Source organism: Arachis stenosperma, chromosome 4 (assembly GCF_014773155.1).
Source record: "Arachis stenosperma cultivar V10309 chromosome 4, arast.V10309.gnm1.PFL2, whole genome shotgun sequence".
In the NCBI taxonomy this organism is placed as follows: Eukaryota; Viridiplantae; Streptophyta; class Magnoliopsida; order Fabales; family Fabaceae; genus Arachis; species Arachis stenosperma.
This window is the reverse complement of record NC_080380.1, coordinates 2,120,421-2,137,323: the sequence shown is the minus strand read 5'-3', so window position 1 is coordinate 2,137,323 and position 16,903 is coordinate 2,120,421. Positions and strand designations below refer to the sequence as shown.

The window sequence follows — 16,903 nt, the reverse complement described above, 5'->3', positions numbered from 1 at the left end:
TTTTCTAGTGCTTTTATTTTTACTACTCGAAATTTGCCAAACACGCTAAAAAATAAAAAAAGATCTTATTTCATTTAAAAAAGATTTTTTTTATCAAAATAATGACGTCCAAACAAGCACTTAATGCAAAGTGAGGGACTAATTTGGTGTATCTATAACAATGACATAATGGATGACACGTGGACGAATACTGTTGTGACACATGGTACAAATGGATACATAGCCAAATAACATTGTGACATGTGGCACAACCATCCACATCAGCATGCCACGTATCACTGTTCACTACATTATCATATCATTACACGTGGCCAAATTACAGAGTGATACGTGTCACTTACAGTCCACGTCATCAAATCATTTCATCACGTCGTTAATAGAAAATAGATCCGGGACTAATATGGTACACTTTTCTCAATCTTTGTAATTAATGCAATTAAAATCTAAGAAACAATTTTAGTGCATAACGCCAATCTCATAAACTATTTTAGGGTTTAACTCACACAATTAGTATTAGTTTCTACTTCCCAATACTTTCTCTTTTGATTATTAACTCTCTCGAAATAATAAATCAAACACAAATCCCAAAATACCCCTACCACTACTATCACACCGGATTCTCTGGTCACTTTACCGACCAATGGCCACTATTCGAAATCCCTAACCTTCTTCCACATACTAACAGAACAGCAGCCACTACTTTCTCCAGCATCTGCGGCCACTGCTCTGCGGTTCTCTCTCCACCGTTGTCGTTGCTACGTAATGCCTCTCCACCGAGACCGCAACCTTTGAGCTCATCGCCGATCTCCTCTCCTATCCTCTGCTCGTATACTGCCTACTTCGGAAACTTAGGTATGCGTTCTCGTTCTTCATCTTCTCATACTTCTTCTCTCTTTCTCGAACCTAAATTTGTGTCTCTTGTTTTATTATTTTGTTCTCACCTTCTGTAAATTGAGTTTATTTATTTTTATTTTTGTATGGTGTTTTGTGTCATTTTCTGGAACGATAGAACTTTGGCATTAGAATTTCCCTAATGGAATGAGCATTGATGGTGTGTTTCTTCTTCTATTTTTCTGTGCCTCTCTTGATACTTGATTTCTGATTATTTGATTATTGATTATTGAATATTGATGACTTGATCGGTTAAGAATACGGATTAGTTGAATTTTTAAATTTCCTTTTTTCTATCTATGTTTTTTTATTAAATTAGTTCTGATTTTGCCTCTTTATGAAAGAATGAACGAATTTAATTTTTAGACAAATGGAAGGGTGAAGGCCTTAGTTTGCTTCTGTTTTGCTTGCCATTTAAGTTCACTAATCCATCTTTCATTAAACAGAATGTAATAAGTGTCTTGCATATGATTGTTTGCGGTTCTTGATTTATCTTTTGTTGATGTAAGGAGACTCGTTTTTGGCTATGCTATTGATGACCGCTTGTTGAACCAACCATATTCCTGTCTTTTATTATTGTCTATGTAATTTTGTAAATTGCAAGATATCACACAGAATATTATTATTCATTATTGAAAACGTTGAGAAGTAGAAATACAATTATAGTGCTAAGAATTTTGCACTCTATCAAAACTACAGGTATGAGAAAAAAATTTCTTTTTGTTGTTTGTGGTAGAAATCTACTTAATCAGTGAACTCTTGCTCTGTCTATGCTTGAGGAAAATGAAAATGGCATTTTAATTTGCATAATCATCCAAACCTTGTTGATTTATTGATGTTAACCAATGAGAGAAACCAACTTTCTGTTCACTTGTAATGTGTATAATATAATGATAATGATTTGTGATTTATTATGCTTTTATCTAAAATAGATTGCTCTGCTATGCTTAATACACGATGTCATTGTGAGTGACAATGGAGTGTTTGTATGAGATATTGATGATGATGAGTAGATGGTAAAAAAAAGGGCAATAAAATGAGTTATAATATTCAACACCAGATTTCTTACATCATCTAGCAATGATTCGACAAAAATATTTGGATTTTTCACACACTTTTCTAACAAAAGATTACACAACATACACTCTTAAATGTCTTTTTTTCCCTTCTCAGCTTAAAGGACTGCCTTTTTATAAGAAAACAGTTGAGTGTTTAAAGTGCAAGTAGGTTAGAAGATTTCAACATTTGGGGTGACGTTTTTCAACATTAGCCTTCGTAATTTAACCGGAACATCCACAAAATAGCACATGTGAAAAAGACCAAACCAGCTGGGCAATGAAAGTGTAGCTGGTCAAAGCCTATTAGCCTAGCACATGGTTGGAATTTTTTATGTTGTTTTAAAGAGGATAGGAAGTGTATAAATAAAACATGATGCATGACATTAATAAACATGATGCATGGACATGTACCATATGATGGAGGGAAAATAATTAAGAATAGTGTGAGGAAGATTGGATAATTCATAATTGCCGCAGGAGATGACTCATAAGCTATCAATCTGCTGCAATGTTTGTCCTATTAAGTAATAATATAGATTTACGATTTAATATTTTATTTTATTATAATCTGGTTATTCCGGATGAACCTTGTTTAAACTGGTTAGACCTCTAAACTTTTGACCTGCAGACCTGGTAGCCTGAACAGTTTGATGTCTGGGTCAGATTTCAGAACCTTGCTATGGAGTGTTAATATGCATGATTCCTGAAGCAGCTTGCTTCTGCTGAAAACAGACTCGCTGCCGTGCCAACGTGATTTCTGCCCACCCGTATGCTATTGATCTTCAGCTCCTTGAATCACTTTTATTCTTCTCTCTCTCATCAATGCAAAATTTAACCCATTACTTCTGATTAGTCATTTTCCTAAACACTCCCACAAAGGTCTCTGTTTTTGTTTGTGATGATTGGAGCTGCTGTTTCAATATTCAGGTTAATCGGGGTGAAATTTTGGATTGTTGTTGAGATTCTTTTGTTTTGGTGTGGCTAAGAATGTCATCGGGAAAAGTTGTTAAGAAAGCCAAGTACAAAGCCACTGTGAAGGACCCTGGTACTCCTGGTATCCTTGTATTGGTATGCTTCCTCCTCTTTTGAACCAATTCAATTGCCATTGTCTTCGTACAATTTTACTTATATTGTTTGTTTTTTTTTTTTTTTTTTAGTGTATTCTATGATTAAACTTTGAGCATGAGTGGGCTGAGTACAGACATGATTCATGTCAGTGCGCAATATTGTCTTTTGATACATGTAGCTGACCCCACCAACTGGGGTAAAGATTTGTTGTTGTAATCTCATGGTCTATTCTATGATTAAACTTAACCTCTGGAATTTTGACCTGAAATAACTTGAAGAATGATACAGAAGGTTATCATTATTGATAGATTATGTTTGATATAAACTATCTCTTTGGTACTGTTAAACATTTCTGTTGATGTGCCATTATATAAAATTGAATTGAGTGTCTGTGTAATATACCTTTGTACTCACAAGTCACAATGCATTGAAATTGGATTCTATATTATTATCAATAAATTGTTTGTCAGATGTAACAGATCCTATTTAGTGGAATCAGGTTGCTCATTGTTGTATTACTCCCTCTGTCATTAATTATTTGTACAGTGAGTTTCAAATATACCAAAATTTCCAAAGTGACAAATAATTTGTGAATTATTATTAATATTTATAATGGTAGTCTTGTTGGTGTCTTGTAATTTATGTATAAACTTGGTGATAAGCTTCTAGCTCAGTTGGCACTTGATGTATTGTATTATACTTGTGTGTGATGACAGTATTTGAGGTTTGATTAAATAATTTGTGTAGCGAAGTAATTATGTTTGCTACAGATCAATGAATCATTTGTGCTGGAATGTTGTTTCCTCTGTGCAGACTGAGGAAAAATTTGTTTTCAAGCCCAATGATCCTACATCAAGCAACAAACTTGAAGTCGACTTCAAATTTATAAAGAGTACTTATGATCCGTATTTTTATGTTATTGTTAGTTTTCGAATGTTCCTTGTCCATGTTGTTTGCAACTTTAATTCTTTGGGCTTGATGTCTTTTCCTTTTTATTGCTTAAAAAATTTAGGTCATAAACACACTAAAGAGGGATCCAACAAACCACCATGGCTTAACCTCACCCATTCACAGGTGTGTCATTGGTTTATTTTAACCTCTTGCTACTCCTTTTGCTGTAGTTCCATTTTTTTGTATACTATAGTTCACTTAGTATTCAAATTTTTAATGTCTTCTCATGCTGAATGAACTCTAATTAAAAATGTTGTTCCAGGGAAGTTACATATTCGAATTAGAAACCTTTTCAGATCTTCATGTTTGCCGGGAACTAGTGGGTAAGTTTCTATCATGGAATGACAATATAGGTCTTTTTTCTTTTATTTAGCTTTTAAATGTCCTTTTGAGGGCTTTATTGATTAATATTTTGTACAATTGAATTGTGGCACACTGCCATTCAGCTTATGTTCTACATTTATAAATCATTCTGTTTCTATGCCTTCACATTGATTGCATTATATATTTATTACTCTTGTAACATTTGCTAGATAAAAAAATGATGCATCATATGCAGTTACCAATTTCACGTTTCCAAAGATTGCAGTGTCTTTCCTCCTTTTTCTCAATTTTCATCATCCAATTTTATTTTCAATATGAAAGTATCTGATCATATGAAGCAAATTTGGAGTTATCAATTTCATTTATTTGTTTTCTATAGCCTTCCAATGTGTTGTCTGCTTTGTTTGAGCAGGTATTGCCCTTAGCAAGCATGGAGAAGCTGCAAAAGTTGTTTCGGAGGAACAATTGAGTGCTGCTGAAATGGGACAAAGAATTAAGCTATTACAAGAAGATAGGTATTTGTTTTACAAAAATGCACTTTGATTCTTTTGCTGGAAAGTGTTAGTTATCAGTGATCTTGTTTTATTATGGCGGACTCTTTATTTGTGTGCATGGTTCTACTTTACAATATTTTATTGATGAATTTCCTATTCCTTTTTTCTATTTATGTTTAATTTTTTTGTTTTCATTTTTGCTGTCTTTGAAACTTGTCAATATGTTTCCTCTTCCAGAGCTTACATCTGTCAATGATCAGTGAATTTTTTCTTTCATATATTTTCTGAAATTACTTCCAGATGGAAGTGATGCTAAAATCTTGTAACAAGGAAAAATATATTTCTTTATTTTATCAAAATCTACATTGTTCCACAAAAAAAATTTTCCCTGGTGAATTAACATGGTTTAAATGGTAGCAATGTGTTTAATTAAAATCCAAACTTACAGAGGCTGTTTTGATCAAGTTGTCTTTGATACCGTGCTTTTACTTCAAATGTTACAATCTCTAATTACTCTGGCTCAGAGTATTGAACAGGTCTCATTTTAGTAATTATAGGAAATTTGAATATGTTCTGCTTGCTATTGGGTTATCTTTGGTTCTGATATTCATGCTCCCCTCAGTGTTATTGATTTTGCTAAAGTACAACTTATGCAGCAAGTTGCAGAAGCTTCATAAAGAACTTGTGGCTAGTGGAAAGCTGACAGAATCAGAATTTTGGGCCACAAAGAAGGTAAATATTTTGGAGTGCAATGTAATGTTAATTTTTATTTTTTCCAGGCTTGCAAATGGCATTTGTATTTTAAACTCTAGTGAGACTTATATGGTCAACAAGGTGTGGGGTGATATTATGATTCATGAAAGGTTTTTTATGCATGGAAAAGAACTATGTGAAGGATTTTGCTATTAATGTATTTTTCCTATAGCACCTTGTTTTTTAAGTGGTTTCCCTAGGCGATATGCAAAGGGATTGGACAGCTTTGCCAAATTAGTTTTTCCCTTTACATTTTTCAGTTGTTTTTATTCTTGCTTTCTTTCAATGTAATTTTCTTCTTCTGATGTTAGTCAATTTTTTCTTTTGCAACTTTATTATTCTTATTATTGGTGTTGTTATTATTATTGTTATTGTTGTTGTTGTTGTTGTTATTATTATTATTATTATTATTATTATTATTATTTTTTCAGCAATTACTTGATCGAGTTGAAAACAGGAAGACAAAACAACAAATTGGTTTTAAGAATTCTTTGATCTTCGACACAAAGCCTACAAGTGATGGTCGGGTATGATAACGCTTCTTTTTATATTGGTTCTCTATCTCTATGATTACACTTGGATGTGTCACTGATCACTACATTCTTGGATGTCTTTATGAGAATGCTGTATATTTGGTAGCTGTATCTTGTATTTAGTTTGTCTGATGTCAAATTGAATGCCAGGCTTTGTGCTTTTCCCATGAGTGAATGGAGGAATAGAAAATTGGATAGAACATGAAATATGATTGGTGGACTCAAGAAATCCCAAACTAAATGTTCCCAGTACTAGGTATATATGAATCATGTATTTGAAAGATGAATACTGATTCTGCAACTTTTCAACAAGAATAGAGTAGATATATACTACTGCTACTTTTGGTCATGTAAATCAATAATCAGATCATCCTTGGATGGCATTGCAACATTTCTGATAGAAACAGAAAGCGAAGAGAAGATGTGAATTAGATTCTGTTATTGATGACTGAGTTTATATATATATATATATATATATATAGTTAGACCACAGGGGGCATAGGTGACATTCTACACTTATGTTAGTTACATCTCTTAAAGCTCTAACTGATTTTGATCCTTCTAGACTTTTCTGGACTCTTCAACTTACCTCTATTTATTTCATTGTGTCTATATGCTTTATTTATTCCTTTTTTCCCCTCAGGAGTATGCATATATAATCATAATCAATTACTTTGCTTGTTTTATTTTGCAGATAAACCAGGTTAAATTTCAATTGACACCGGAGATAAAATATCAGGCATGCTTCATATAGCTCTTCCCTTTATCAATCAACTGGCTTTTCCAGTCCAACTTAAATATTGGTCTTTTGATATACTTCACAATCTGCATTATAGCATCCCAATTATCAGTGCAAGGGGACTGCATAAACTGACTCACTACACTAATAGGATATGAAATATCTGGTCTAGTAATAGTGAGGCAGTTTAGCTTCCCTACAAGTCTTCAACATCTCCTTGGATCAGGATAATACTCTCCTTGATCAGCAACAATTTACTATTAGGATCCATTGGGCTGCCAACATTTTTGCAATTCAACAGACCACTTTCTTCCAATATATCAAGGGCATATTTTCTTTGTGATATAGCAACACCATTTTTAGATTGAGCCACCTGAATACCAAGTACTAGAGTTCCCCAAATCCTTATTCAGAAAGTGATGAAATAGATGTTTCTTGAACTGAATTATCCGTTCATGATTATTATGAGTAATAACTATATCATGTACATAAACAACCAAATATATGCATTGCCCATGTGAGTTGTGTTGATAGAACCCTGAGTCGTCAGATTGATGTGAGTTGTGTCAAAAGTATACTAAGTGTTCAGTTCGATCCTTTTCATGCCAAATCTTTGAACAATAGAGCTGAATTTTCCTAACCAAGCTCAGGGGATTCTGGATTATCTTGGACTAGGATGCACCATATAGAATGTCTGTTCAACTAAGATGTGAGCGTGGGGTAGCAACATTTTGGACTTGACATACTATAAGTTGGACTTATTTATTTGTGGCTGTTTGGGTAGGATGGATCACTATCCTCTATTTGTATTTCACTCCATTTTTCTAATATAATTGTATATTGCTTTTCACTAAAATAAGAAAGAAGAAGAAAGTTTGACATGTGGACTTATTTCTTAACTTTCTTTGTATTATTGTCTTTCCAGATTTTCGCCCTAAAACCAGCTGTTCACCAGGCATTCCTCAATTTTGTGCCTAGTAAGGTATGTTGAGTTATTAAAATTTGTAATATCCTCCTTGATAATCATTTACATTTGTTTATCTGTTGCTTTGGATAACAAGTCTTTTTATTTTCGCATTGGTATCCAAACTCAAGATGAGTGAAGTAGATTTTTGGAACAAATATTTTAAAGCTGAATATCTCCATAGTACCAAAAATGCCGTTGCAGCAGCTGCGGAGGCAGCTGAAGATGAGGATCTTGCTGTTTTTTTGAAAGATGATGAGATATTGGAAATTGAAGCTCGAAAGAAGGTCTTTCTTTGTTTCTGTTGTACTCTCCTTGATGATCTTTTGGGTCTCCTTTCTAATATCGTTTATTTTTACCTCGGTATTTTTTTCTGCTATTTGTATCTGCATTTGCAGGTTCGGCGGGTTGATCCTACTTTAGACATGGAAGCAGATCAAGGAGATGATTACACTCATCTTCCTGTATGGTGAATGAAACTATTCCTTAGTCTCACATAGGATGTTTTCTTACATTGATTTCATAACTCATGCAAAGTTTGCCCTATTTGAAAGTAACAATTTGCAACTTGCAGCTATTCTTTGTCAAATTGCAATTACACTTTCCCACTATTTTAGTTAGAGGATAATTGGCAGTAAACTATGTTGGCATGGGTTTTGTTTCAAGGATATAAACCAATAGTCAGCAGGGTTTTTCCTTCATTTTTTAAGACTGGGAACAATGAAACACACAAGCAAAGGGAATATATTTCACTCAGGCCATCTTTTAGTCTTGTATGAAGTTGCTAAAGTATGTAAACCAAGTGACAACAGTTCTGCTTGAAATTTTGTTGCAGAAGGCAGTTAGTTAAAGGATTCACTATTTTAGTGTCATTAAGAAGCCCATAATACTCACTTTCTGGTGATTTTGAAATAGACAAATATATACCCATTGCTTGGTTGCCAAAGTTGGTTTGAGCCATAAAGTCTATGGGAAAGGATGGAGGAAACTCTGGGAAAATGCTTGAAAGTGCATTTTCTGTCTTCCTCAGTGTCTTATGATCACCAGTGCCATCCTGACTGACTTGTTCCCTGTGTTGCTGCCTCAACCGCTGGTAAATCTACCCCGCCAAATATAAACTATCCTCTTTCTTTACCCACATCTCCATAATGATGAGAGATCGTGTATTGAGACAAGAGAAGTGCAAGAGCTGCAAATTGTTGTTCCAAAATAAGAGAAAATAAAATCCAGGCTCAAGGGAATATGCTACCCTTATATTCTTATAGCTGTTTGGACGAAACCTATAATAAACTGTCTTCATTTATTATCCATTATAGCAAGTCATTCATATTCCATATAATATGCTGCCAATCATTTAGTAGTTAATGAAAAGTGCTCCATACATGCATAGTTATCTTTTTGTGCTGTTGGGTAAGAAGTACAAGGGCTGCATTGTTCTCCTGCGTCCTAATATTTTTCTCTCTATTCAATGAGAAGGATCATGGAATCTTCCGTGATGGTAGCAAGGAAATATCTGAAGCTCAAAATTCTCTATATCGGAGAACATTGTTGCAAGATCTTAATAGACAAGGTGCAGTTGTTCTTGAAGGGAAAACTTTAGGTAATTCTTCGACCCACTTTTATGGATTTTCTGTGTTTCTAATATGATTGTGTGTCAATTTTCATAGAGCATGCCGGTTGTACTTTTATATTAATTGTATCTCTATAAGGAGGATAAAAGAAAACATTTCTCATAATATGGTTAAAAATTCCCAAATTCTCAATGTGCTTTACTCCTATACTGATATTAAAGATGGTTTCTGATTATGTTCTCTGGGTATTTGTTCAAAAGGGAAAATACAAGAGAGAAACTGCATCACATACACCAGCTAGGGTTTTGTTTATTCCACTGGTCTTCTATCTGATTGTGTTCGTTATAGAATAGGATAAGAGCATATGTAGTTGTCAGTGCACATCACTTATCCTACCATACTGAGTTATATTCTGCTATGGTAGCATGAATAACATGATGCAATAGCATGAACAGTAATTGAAAAAGGTTCTTCCTGCACAAAGATTTGTGTTTTAACTACCGGTAATAAATAGTAACTATGTGATTGGTTTTTCCCCCCTGGAAATATAATGGAGAAGTTTTCTGTTTTGAAAGTATGCAACTTGTTCTGTTTCAAATTTTCTCTTAATTGAATTGGATAGGACCAAACCTTATTCCATTGTGTTTGTGTTAGATTTTTTTCTTACTCTCAATGGTCTAGGCTGATGAATGGGGTTTCAAAATACAAATGTAGATATAGAAATGGAAAACCCAAGAGCAGCAGCAGAAGTTCTTGCCCGGAGAAAACAGGGTTAGTCTGGCTAACTTCTTTGTTGCTCATTTCCTTTCTATTCATGTGGAGAAAGCTCTTATTCAATCCACTATATAGAATCCGATGGGGTTTTAGAAGATGAAAGACATAACAGAATTTCTAAGATGACCCAGATTGAGGATCTTCAGGCACAGGATGATCATCGTTTTGCACCACTCTGCATCAAGGTCCAACTTTGTCTCCAGAATTAAGTGCCAATTATTATTGTAGTACTTTTGTCGTATAGTTCTAGTGCATAATCAAATTATAAAATTATACTTTAATTCAATATTTTCTTTTGGGCTTAAAATAATTGTTGTTTGTTATGACTTTTATGTCTGTTTTTTTTTACCAGGATCCTCGTGACTATTTTGATTCCCAACAAGTTAATGCAGTAAAAGCATTGGATGATTCCCAAGCTGGAATGGAGAAAATAAAATGCAGTTTGAGTTCCGAGGAAGCCTACAGCTTTCTGAGGGATTCCATATATAAGATCAAAGCTTCAGGATTAAGGGATCCTTTATTTAGTCCTGAGGTTGCTCTCAAGGTAATGACGTATTTGTGTTGCATAATGCATAATTCTTTCATTTTAAAGATAAAGTTTTTGAGTAGTTGACAAATTCATATTATATTTTTAGAATAAATGACCATTTGTACCCATGAGAGATGAAAACGCTGACATTTGTACCCATGAAAGCTCGAAACTAATCTTGTACCCATGATAGATGCCTTCCGTGTGACAAAAGTGCCCTGACTTGGATCTGAGCTTGGTTCGTGGGTTTCCGATCCTACGTGGCACTCCCTCCCTTATCTTCAATCTCTCTCTCTCTTACTCACACACACTCTCTCTCCAAACCCCACTCTTCACTCTTCAAACCCCACTTTGCCCCTTCTTCCTCGACACTTGCTCCCTCACCATCCACTCCGTCTTTCACACAGACAAAGCCATCCTCTTCTCCCTCCCCACTACCTCTGACCCCATCAAGGACACCCTCCTCACTCTCATGCTTTCCAACCGCTTTTTCTTCATCCTCACCTTCTCCACCTCCCCTTTCTCTTTCGCACTCCAAATCCGGGATGGTACTTTTCAACCATCTCTTCATACCGGTCAACCAAGCCAGCCCAGTAAGTAGTAAGAATTCTCAAGGAAAATAATATCATCATCGTCCCCCTCGTCTTCATCTATCTCTTCCCCAGACTCATTCTCCTCTTCATCAATTATGGAAAAAAAATTCAAACTTTGAAAAAAATCAGGCACTCAATAAATCAGTAACACAAAAAATCAAAGTGAAGGAAAAAAGGACCCGCTGTCGATATCGGGGAGCACCCACTCCTTCTTGGACCAGACGCCGTAGGGCCAGGTGGTGCGGCCGAGAAATGGGAGCGCGTGGCGAGCCCCGCGGAGGTTCGGGAGAAGTGGATGCACGCAAGCGCCGTGGTGGACGGCAAGGTGTACGCCATGGCGGATCGCGGCGGCATCGCGTTGGATCCCCGATGCGGCGCTTGGGAGAGCGTGGGAACGGAGCTGGACCTCGGGTGGCGAGGGAGGGCGTGCGTGGTGGATGATATTCTTTATTGCTACGATTACTTGGGGAAGATTAAAGGGTTTGATGTGGAGTGAAAAAGGGGTGTGGAAAGAGGTGAAGGGGTTGCATAAGGGGTTGCCTCGGTTTCTATGTGGTTCTACCATGGCTGATTTGGGTGGGAAGTTGGTTGTGGTGTGGGAGTGTGGTGGTGGGAATGGGAAAGACATAGACATTTGCTGTACTGAGATTCAAGTTAGCAAGAAGAATGGTGAACTGTGGGGTGAGGTTGATTGGTTCCAGAAGGTTCTTTCTGTTCCCAAAGGCGTTCCCAAAGGCGAGTGGAGGTTATGGTGGCTGGGAAGAGATAGTGATGGATGGGGATGATGGTGAAGAAGATGAAGATGATGATGGTGAATGGTTGGCTCAGGTATGGCTTGGGGGGCTGGAAGTGCCACGTAGGTTCGGAAACCCACGAACCAAACTCAGATCCAAGCCAGGGCATTTTTGTCACACGGACAGCATCTCTCATGGGTACAAAATTAGTTTCGAGCTTTGATGGATACAAATGTCAGCGTTTTCATCTCTTATGGATACAAATGGTCATTTATTCTATATTTTTATCACTCTATATTATGCTAAGACAACATTTTCTCCTGTCTTGTTGCTTCCCTTTTAACTATGATTCTGTCATAAATAATGAAAGGTGTTTATTACTTTTCAGGTCCTTAATGAATTGACCAAAAATATCTCAAGCACCAAATCTCATATAGGGAAACATTCTCAGGATAGCGTCCTTGATATATTGCCCACCTCAACTAAGGAGAAACTACTAGATGTAAGTTAACCCGTATTAGTTTTGAGGTCTTTGGAAAAGGAAGATGCCAAGCAAAAAAAGAATAGAAATGGATAGAAAAGAAGGAAAAGGGATAAGGGGATAATTTTTCAAGTTTTGCTTATTATTTGAGAAAGTGGCATGTGTTGTTCTTATTTTCAAGTAGTATGGCTTTCAGTTTTATTTATATTGCTAGTTTTGGGTTATCCACTTATCCTAAATGCCCTTATTTATATTTCTGTGATGTCTCCTTCCTTCCAGCATTGGGTTTGCAGTCAGGAATTGCTTAGGCATTTTTGGTCTTCATATCCAATTACAACACAAAACCTTGCAAATAAGGTAAATGCTGAGCTTTTGTGATTTCACTAAGAACTATTTATTGTTGCAAATTGCACCACAAAAATGTTGAGACAATTATTTTCTGAGTTCATCGTATATCAATTGATTTTGTCGTGAATGTTATTTTTTTATTTATTTTTTCCTGCTACCCTCCTCTCTCTCATCCCATTGATTTTAAGGAGCAGTGCTTTCAGCACATTATATTATAATTTCATATTTATTTGTCTCTTCTAATACTTTGGTGCCTACTTTGTAAGAAGTTCCTTGACATATGGGATATTCATTAGCTTGATAAGTGTCCTGGTTAATCAGTTTTGTCAAAATTTTGGTTGATTATATAATCAATTTTGCTTGCTTTAATAATGATTTATAATTAAAGTTTAAAATTCTAACATGCTTAATCACTTGATCAGATTTAGTTATAAGATGTTATATAGTAACTACTGAACTATTATCTTCACCTTGTGGACTTATGATTGAGGCCTAACTTAATTGATCAATGGAGATTTTGATGTCTTGCCAAGGAACCACTAAACCGAGCAGTTAAAACAGTAATATAAGTAATGTACGTCATATGAGTTCTTGATGTTTAATAATTCCGAAATAGGTTCCAAGGACTATTATTAATAGATAAATTTTATTGGTCATGTAACATTGTTCTTATTAATATTCTGCTCGGATCAGTCTTTCATTGAGCATTACTTCCTTTTCTTTTCTAAAGTTAATTATTATTGGCACTACAGTGATTGATTAGTTACGAGTTAGATGTGATGAGAGGGTTTCTATTGGTTTATGTCATTGATGGTGACGTGCCCTTGTATGCATATGCTTCTATTTTTATGTAGTGATTCATCAAAAATTGCCCTAATTTCATTTTATCATGTCTAATGTTTCGTTCATGTCAAAATTAAATACAGACCAGAAGACTAAAGGATGCCATATCACAAGTGTATTCTAAACTCGAGGTATTTATTTAGCCAAAAAAAAAAGAAATCCACTAGCATATATGCTCTGTATTAGTTTCATTAGTAGTAAACATGTAATTTTTGTGTTAACCTGTTCCCATTTTCTTTTTGGTTGATTCCCAGGAAATAAAGGTATCTGCAAAGTCGGACCTGCGGCACCAGGTTTCCCTTATTGTCCACCCTATGCAGCAGGTAACCATACCATACTCATTTGACCATGTTTCATTGTTTGGTCTTAAATTTCTGCTTGTCCTGCCTCTGAAGTAGACGAAGTAAAATCGAGAAGCGGAATCAGTTTTTGAGCAAGTTAATTATTATATTTTAAAGATGGGAGGGGCATCAAAAAAACTATTATGTTATTATCATTAATTGAATAAATAGGTTTTGGAGAAGAAAAGCATCGAGCACTTTCCCGACCAACCAACCCCTCCCTCATACAGAGTTGTTTTTGCCACCAATTCTTTTGTCTTTATATTCAATTGGATGTATTTTCATCAATAGAATGCCATGAAAAAATAGGAGGATGTATTTTCATTAATGACTAATCCCATAGAGTTTTATCTTAAGGTAATTGAAGTTTTAGGAGAATTTCTTGTCCAATCTTCTTGTCAAAGCATTGCAACATTTATAGTTAGGTACTTAGGTTTTGATTTTACTATCTTCATCTTAGTGGTCAATGTTCTGATAAAATCCCCTTTTGATGAATGTATTATGCTATCATATTTTTTTTTTTAAATTATTTTCCGATATTCAAACAATTACATCCAAATTGTTTAAATCCTGCGTTTACAAGCAGAAAGTCCTAATTGTCCTAGTTAACTCATTGTATTTTGTTACTATTTTCGAAATCCCTATTGCTTGTTGCCTCTTATTGACATTTGAAAACGATAACATTTTTGGTGCAGGCTCTTGATGCTGCCTTATTACATTATGATGCTGACATTAGGAAACGAAACGCAAAAGGAGCGAAGCCCAACGGTTTTTAGGAGGCATTCTCCAGCATCATCCCAAACACAGTTTAGGGATGTAGATTCCGACAATTTTGCCGAGACATGAAAAGCCATATTGCTATTCTTCTATATACCATGGTGAAAATTTAAAGTAGTAGCGCGAATCTTATTATATAGTTATTAGTTAACATGCAACACTGAATTAACATAGTTCCTTACATAGTCCAAATGAATTTACATAAAAAAAATTTGCGCATTTAGAAGAATTTAGCTCCCACACGTTGTATTATGTTACTGCTGCTGCATGTCAAAGCACTGCTTCCATTAAATGAGAACTGAAAAACGTGGTTAATTTAATTGATTTATGCATGTCCTTTTTATTGAAGAATATGTGTATTAATAATATCCTAAATTAGTCTCTAAGGACTGTTTAGTCTGACATTTTAGTTCCTAGGAAAATTTAATTACGAAATCAGTCATTAAAGAATTATTTTGGTATAATCCACATCTTAGTTTCACCATGATGGATAACGGCATTTGCCTATGTGGATTGTTAAATCGTCACATACCGTTAATTGTCACGTATATAATATTGGACAAATTAGTCTTTATGCAGAATGAGCAAAATTATGTTTTGCAAATATTAGGAGTGTTGATATTTATAGAAACTAATATATCTTTTTAGATTTTTTTAGGGACTAAGTTGAGAATTTTACAATTCAATTGTCTTTTTAGTTCGAGTGATGTGAGTGATGCTATAGTGAACAATGAAGTATTGGTGAAAAATAAAGATTTTATTTTAGTAAAAAATTATACATACACATACTTTTTTATAAATTTAATAAAAACTTTCACTCTTCATCAAAGAAATTCTCTTTTAATAATATGATGACAACTAAAATGTTTATATTTGCAATCCTTTTTAATATTCTAGCAATGAAGTAGTCACAAACCTACTGCAAAAGTTTTTAAGATTTTAATGATGGATGTAATTTATTAAAATAATGTTTGGTTCTTTGTTTTTTAGATTTTCACCATGATGGATGTAGTCTAATAAATAATTTTATTTTTAATTTTAATCAAATTCTATTTGAATTTATATTCTATTTGAGTATTTAGGTATGTTCACTTTTTGAGGTGTTAAATATGATTATTGTGATGTGTTTAATTAATACTTACAATTTAATATGTGCTTTTTTCTTAGTTTGCTATTGTGATATGTTTAACCATCCTCTTGGGGGGGGGGAACACACTTGGCCGCACTATCATTTTATGCAAAATAAGTTAGTAATAATTTATAGCTACGTGCATATATTTTTTCTATCAACTATATATGTACACGAAAAAAAAATTAGCAAATCAATCGTTAATACAAAATATATATTAAAATATAAATATACATTAAATATTAATTAAATAACATGTAATTAATTTAATAATTAAAAATGTTAGTATACGTATAGTAATTTTCTTTCTCTTTAACTGTTTTTATTGTACTTGTACTTATAAACAAAATATAAATTATTTTCTTGAGTTTCATCTTAAAAATAATTAATCTTATTAAAATTAGCATACAATATTAATTATCTTAGTAAATTTAGTCTAGTGTCAAAAGAAAAATAAATGAATAAATCAATTCAAACAAAAAACCAATAAATAGTTGTAATAAACTTTGATACCAGCTCATTTGTTATTTACCAAATTGAAATTTATTTCTAAAATATAAATAAAGTTATTAGCAATATCTATTTTTTTTTCAAAAGTTAAGTGAGACATAAGAGCACCTTTCATCTATATATCTATTGATATTCTTTATTTTAAAGTTATGTATTATTTTTTTATTTTAATGTTTAAATGGTCTTACTTATAACAACTATTTTGGTTAAAATAGTTTTTTCATGTAATGAATAATGTTGTAACAAGAAGATTTCGAGTGATAAATAATAAATAGTTTTTTTTTTTTTGTTACAATATGTTATAGTTTTAAATTGTAAGATATATCTATGTCCGAAAAATATAAAAATTAAAAAGCATTCCCATCCAATTGTAGTAGCATGTGTTTGTTTTGGGTGGTTTATAGTCACTCAGCACCAACAACGGATCTTCCATTTTCCATTCAAACCCTATATATACACTCCCTCACAATCCCCACTCTACTCGATCACTCTCCACAT

General features: G+C 34.0%; 1 protein-coding gene and 1 pseudogene across 2 annotated transcripts; both read left to right on the top strand.

Moving 5' to 3' along the window:
* Positions 1–593: 593 nt before the first annotated feature.
* On the top strand, positions 594–15,111 carry LOC130974211 (general transcription and DNA repair factor IIH subunit TFB1-1-like). Of its 2 annotated transcripts, none has more exons than XM_057898990.1 (22): positions 594–852; positions 2,613–2,716; positions 2,877–3,017; positions 3,831–3,909; positions 4,030–4,091; positions 4,231–4,291; positions 4,705–4,807; positions 5,443–5,518; positions 5,971–6,066; positions 6,767–6,811; positions 7,737–7,793; positions 7,907–8,062; positions 8,174–8,239; positions 9,252–9,375; positions 10,061–10,117; positions 10,196–10,305; positions 10,473–10,664; positions 12,365–12,478; positions 12,737–12,814; positions 13,732–13,779; positions 13,903–13,971; positions 14,685–15,111. In XM_057898990.1, exons 3-22 carry the CDS (start codon positions 2,937–2,939, stop codon positions 14,763–14,765), a joined length of 1,755 nt encoding a protein of 584 aa, XP_057754973.1. In that variant the 5' UTR covers positions 594–852; positions 2,613–2,716; positions 2,877–2,936; the 3' UTR covers positions 14,766–15,111. The 2 variants fall into 2 exon arrangements, with proteins under 2 accessions (XP_057754973.1, XP_057754972.1); XM_057898989.1 differs by having other exon boundaries at positions 2,578–2,716.
* On the top strand, positions 10,936–12,264 carry LOC130974212 (F-box/kelch-repeat protein SKIP6-like; annotated as a pseudogene).
* Positions 15,112–16,903: the final 1,792 nt, after the last annotated feature.

Coding starts and splice junctions, on each gene's coding strand:
- LOC130974211 (XM_057898990.1), top strand. CDS start 2,937: ATGTCATCGGGAAAAGTTGTTAAGAAAGCCAAGTACAAAGCCACTGTG. Junction 4,092..4,230: donor TTAACCTCACCCATTCACAG/GTGTGTCATTGG, acceptor ATGTTGTTCCAG/GGAAGTTACATATTCGAATT. Junction 4,808..5,442: donor AAGCTATTACAAGAAGATAG/GTATTTGTTTTA, acceptor CAACTTATGCAG/CAAGTTGCAGAAGCTTCATA.